This window comes from Nymphaea colorata, chromosome 5 (assembly GCF_008831285.2).
Source record: "Nymphaea colorata isolate Beijing-Zhang1983 chromosome 5, ASM883128v2, whole genome shotgun sequence".
Lineage (NCBI taxonomy): Eukaryota > Viridiplantae > Streptophyta > Magnoliopsida > Nymphaeales > Nymphaeaceae > Nymphaea > Nymphaea colorata.
Window position 1 is genome coordinate 4,809,840 of NC_045142.1, and position 5,670 is coordinate 4,815,509.

Genomic DNA, 5,670 nt, shown 5'->3' on the forward strand with positions numbered 1-5,670 from the left:
TCTACGTATGTCATGTAATTTGCAAAAATTGTCAAAATCATTTAAAAAAAATTATCCTCCTCTATCAGTACGAAATTTTTTTATAGGTCGCCCACATTCTTTTTCTGCAAACACTTTAAATTCCTTGAATTTTTCAAAGGCTTCAGATTTTTAACAAGAAAAAAACACCCAACTCATGCGAGAAAAATCGTCAGTGAATCGTAGAAAATATCTACTATTATTCAGAGATGAAGTTCTTGTTGGTCCACAAATTTCAACATGCACTAATTCTAAAGGAGTTTTTGCTCTCCATGCTTTCCCATCTGGAAATGGAAGACGATGTTGTTTTCCATATACACATGCTTCACAAATATCTTCATTATTGGTAAGACGAGGTAAACAACAACTAATTTTTTCTACCCCAATAACTTCAGTCCATTGTAGTGCAAGTGTCCATATCTTAAGTGTCATAACTTAGACACTTAATTCATGTCTGCTACTAAAGCATATGCATCAAAGTATGAAAGCTCGATTAGAAACATTTTGTTCTTTATCATGTGCACTACTATAGGTGGCATGGTAGAACATTTCTTTTTGATTTCACATACATCATCATGAAATCAAATCAAATATCCTGTTTTGTGCTAACTGTCCAATGCTTAGTAAGTTATATGCTAATCCAGGTATATAATAAACATCATGTACCAACCTTTTAGTACCACCTTTAATTGATATCTCAATTGTGCCTTTACCATCAATTTGCACCTTTTTGTTGTCTCCAAGTCGAACTTGTTGTTTCACCGATTCATCAATGTCACAAAACAAGCCTCTCTTTCCTGTCATATGATTACTGCATTCACTATCTAAAAACCATACATGATCAATATTTTCATTTGACTCTGTATGAGTAAAAAATAAGTTAACATCTTCTGCTTTCTCTTCTACTACATTAGCTTGTTGTTTTGCTTTATCCCAACAGTACGCTTCAGTATTACCATTTCTTTTGCAAAAAACACAATACATGTTTTTGTGGTCATGTTTTTTATTGTTAATGTCACCTCCTTCTGACTTGTTTCTGACTGCCTCAAATCTTCCTCGTCCACGTCCATGATAGTTACCTCTACCTCCCCCGCGATATGCATTCTTTCGTACAGTTGCTCCCTTTCTCTCTTTGCTAAAGTCATCCAACTTTACTTGAGCTTGGAATGCTTGTTCAACACTTTTCTCAGTTGACCTGTTTATTTTTTGTTCATGCGCTAAAAGAGAGCTCAATAATTCATTAGCAGATTATGCAGTCAAATCCTTATACTCTTCTATAGCTGTAAACACATGATCAAATTTAGGCGGTAAGCTCCTCAATATTTTTTCTACAATTTTCTGGTTGCTAACAACCTCTCCAAAGGTTTTCATCTCATTTATAATTATGAAAGCTCTTGAAAAAAAATCTTGGACTGATTCATTGTTTTTCATAAACAATGTCTCAAACTCTTTACGGAGGATTTGGAGTTTCACTGTCATTACCTTCTTATCACCATGATATTCTTGCTTGAGAATAGTCCAAGCTTCATTTGAACTAATAGCACCAGCAATTCGAGGAAAGATAGTCTCACTTACAATTTGTTAAATAAAAGCAAGGCTTTTGAATCCTTATTCTGTTGCTCTCTTGATTCAACTATCTTTTCTCCTTGTTTTGAGCTCTTCGCACTTTCTATATAACCATTTTCAACTAAATCCCAAAGATCATGTGACAAAAAAAAAGTCTTCATTTTTGTGCTCCAAAAACCATAATTATCACCACTAAATACAGGTACGAGCGATTGAAAAATATTTGAAGTGGACATACCATTAGCCATAATGAACAAAAATTTCTCACAGAAATTTCGTCGAACAAGTTATGTGTAGACTTTACCTTGGAGGACTCTCTTTTGCACTTTTACCAACAATCACGACAACACAATCGACCTGGCTCTGATACCACTGTTAGCAAAAGGAATGACTTGTCTGCACTTCCTCTTCTTATGCTCCTGTGAATGACACAACACAAAAACACAACACACTAATCGAGCAATTGTTTCTACAAGTGATCACAAAGGCATAACACGTGATAAGAGCACACAACACTAAAAATTTGGAGCACACTTGAAATCTTTTCTCTCACACATTTAGCCAACCTAAAGGGCCATATATATACATGTAAGAAAAAACTGAAAAATAAATGACATTGAGTCTTGGTAACTCCACTATGGTCATTATGGACATATTAAAAACAGAAAACTGAAAATATAATGACCATATTAAAAACAAAAAACTGAAAATTAAAATAGGCAAGGTGAAGGGGCACATGTCTTGGAACGATGGAACTTTTGGAGAACCCAAAAGTAAATCGTTCACCTTCTTCATAAAGGCAGCTGCATTAATTTTGCATTAACTTTTATCAGTATTGACGTGGAGTTACTGATGAAGCTCACGTTATCATGAGACACCCTACGTACGCCATCAATTCCATCAACTGGATAAGGATGCCAGTAACGATCGAAAGGGTCATCAGGGTACCTGCCAACAAAGCAACTGGTGATCAGGCAGTAACGATCATAAGGATGGAATCAAACAAAATCATGCATTTGTATTATATATAAATCAGATGATATAAACACAAAACTGGCAAAATATTCATTCTAAAATCCGCACACCATATGATTTCCCAAGTCACATAGATCCTCAGGTTAAAAGGACAGCAAACTCGTGGACTTGAACCCGGATAAGATCGAACAATGAGATTCAATGCATGTGGTGAGTAGTTCCCCTATAGGAGTCCACTTTCTTCCCCCAGGATCTCTTCAGGACAATCGTGAGCCAAGATTGTTTATAGCCACATATCGACGTTCTAAGTCCTTTCATTATTTGTTTTAGGAAAACATTAACTTGGCAATAAATAAATGAATATATATATAAAGTGAGTGAATGGTGATTTAGCTCATTCATAATGACTTAACAATACATCAAAATGGATGGTTGACAGATAAAGATGGAAAAAAAATTATAAATTAATATTATATGATGAAAATATTTTTCACCTTTTTTTCTCCTTGTTTTTCTTGCATTTCCTCATCACAATAGATCACACACCCCTCATGAATTTTGATACCATTCACGTTTCTATATCCTATGAATAGATTGCATAGATTTGTTTTTTCCTTTGGAAGCTTTGTAGTCTCACACATGCATCTATATATACTTTAACTAAATACAACACCATAACTACATTTTCAGAATTTTCATAATGGCTAAATTTAAATTTTTGAAAATTCAAGTTATGTTTTATAAACCGCAGTGGGGCCATGGCCCGTGCGCGCAACTAGCCCCCCTGCTCCTAACCCTGAATTAAAGCCTACATTCACTGCTACGCGTCAATTAATCTTCTCTCTGTTTGTGAAATTAATCAATAGGAGTCCATTTGTCCAATAATTGTTGCCGACTAGGCTCTTGATTGGATGAATCAGACGACGGAAAGATTCAGATGAATAAGATGTGAATTGGCGAAAAAAAAATATTTTTTTAAATAATTTGCATAAATTAATTAAAACAATAAAATTATGATATTATTGAAAAAAGTATCAAAAGATGGCATGAAAACCCTTCAATCCGCCACCGAATTGAACAAACCTTGCTATTGTCCTGAAAGCATTAACGCTATGAAGTAAAAATTAACTAAAAAGTATGTATGTGTTTTAACTTTCTAAATCAGGCCGCTTGGATACAGACTCCACCGAATGGGTCAACCTTAGCTTTTTGAAGTTCACGAATTCTTTTTCTTTACCTTATGAAGTCCTTCACTCCGAAGGCTCTCCTCCACCAATGCAGAAGCACGTCTTCCGTGTCCTCCGTGTCGTACATTTTGGGCGCAAGTTCCCTGATTTCGAGAACAGAGATGAAGTGTAGATGGTCGGGCGATGTCTGAGCAACACAGACGCTGATGTTGTCCCTCTTGGGTGCATATATCACTTCCCAATAAAGGGAGGTGTCTAATGAAGCTGTTACGCTGATCCAATGGTTCCCATCAAATTGAAGGTCAAAGGAAGGTGGCCATGACTTGCTATCGTAGTTGCCATAGAAGAAGGATGCCCTTATCATGTGCTTCCTTCCCCTCGCCACACCTGGTATCACGTAGCAGCTCCTCTTTTGGGAGGCAAAGTAACGGAGGGTTTGCTCTTCATCGTAGTATGAATTGTTAATCTGGACCTTCGCAGTTTTCCCTATATTAACGTAAACACCGTCGCCGATCCATTTGATGCCCAGATCGTCCGTGCACGTCGCCCATGGATCTCCACAATCGACGCTCATGAACACTGAGGAAACTATTGGAGAGGAAAATCAGCCAACTAATTTTCAGGAATCAAGGATATCTTTCCTTCTATCACAGGATTGTCATTTGGAGAGGAAAATCAGCCAACTGATTTTCAGGAATCAAAGATATCTTCTGTCACAGGATTGTAATCTTTCAAATCCCAAAATTCGTGGGATCTGTACATTCCTTTAAAACTTATATAAATACCTCATCATAGACGTAATGAAAATTATCTCTTTTGGCCCCTTCTTCTTCCTCGTTTCTTTTTCTCTCTTCTCATGATGTCTTCTCATGGTATTAGAGCTTGAAAGAAGAGGAGAGAAAAGAGATCGCTTACCCTGTTGCCATTCTTAGAAAAGGAATCCTACATCGTCGAACGCACGCTCGAGCGCTCTTGCGATCTCATCCGCTCGCTCGAAGGCTCTGCACCCGCTTCTCGTTCCGTGAGGATTCTGCCATTTTCGCTCGAAGGCTCTCTGCTTGAACTCGAGCGCCGGGCCCGAAGCCCCCGCTTCCCGTCCGCTCCTGCTTGCCGCTCGAGCCTCCTGCTCGAGCGTCCTTCCTACTCGAGCGTCATCCGCTCGCTCGAAGCTCCGCATTCATTCGCCCTCTCGAGCGCCCAAATCAGCTTCTCATCCGCTCGAGCGCCCAAATCTGCTGGTTGGGAGGGAGACCGTCCGTCTAGCTCATTGACCGGCTCGTGGACTCTTGAAATTGGAGGTCACACCCCGTAAGTGTGCATTTTTATCATTGCAAGAAGGATTCAATTCGGGTTGGATCTGAAGTTCTGTGCACCGTATTAATTTTTCTTGCGCATTCGATATTCTTTGACTATGGCGACAACTCCTCTTGTTGATCGGACTGATATTTCTGGTGATCAGAATGAGTCACCTTTCGTCATGCACCATTCTGATAATCCTGGTGCTATTTTAGTGACCAATCCCCTTGTTAGAGACAACTATTCCACATGGCGACGGGCAATGAAAACGGCCCTGAGTGCCAAGAACAAGTTCGGATTTGTTGATAGTTCTATTTCAAAACCCGCAACCACTAGCTCGGATTACATGCCATGGGTTCGCTGTAATGACTTGGTTCTTTCATGGATTCTTAACTCATTATCCATAGAGATAGCAAATAGTGTCATCTATGCCAGTGAAGCTTACGAGGTTTGGATTGATCTTCAAGAACGTTTCTCTCAAGGTAACGTTGCTCGTATTTATCAATTGAAGAAGATGATATCTAATTTACGTCAAGAACAAAATTCGTTGACTGCCTACTTCACTACACTTAAAACTTTTTGGGATGAACTTGGATCTTATTCAGCTGTGTCTGCATGTACTTGTGGT

At 38.4% G+C, this 5,670-nt stretch overlaps 1 protein-coding gene across 1 annotated transcript; it reads right to left on the reverse strand.

Annotated features, from left to right (window-relative positions):
• Window positions 1–1,922: 1,922 nt before the first annotated feature.
• On the reverse strand, window positions 1,923–4,320 carry LOC116254402 (uncharacterized protein At1g24485-like). Its single transcript, XM_031629782.1, has 4 exons — window positions 3,797–4,320; window positions 3,643–3,654; window positions 2,472–2,532; window positions 1,923–2,003 (listed from the first exon to the last, which is right to left on the reverse strand). The coding sequence occupies exons 1-4, from the start codon at window positions 4,318–4,320 to the stop codon at window positions 1,923–1,925; spliced, it is 678 nt and encodes a 225-aa protein (XP_031485642.1).
• Between the last annotated feature and the right edge of the window lie 1,350 nt (window positions 4,321–5,670).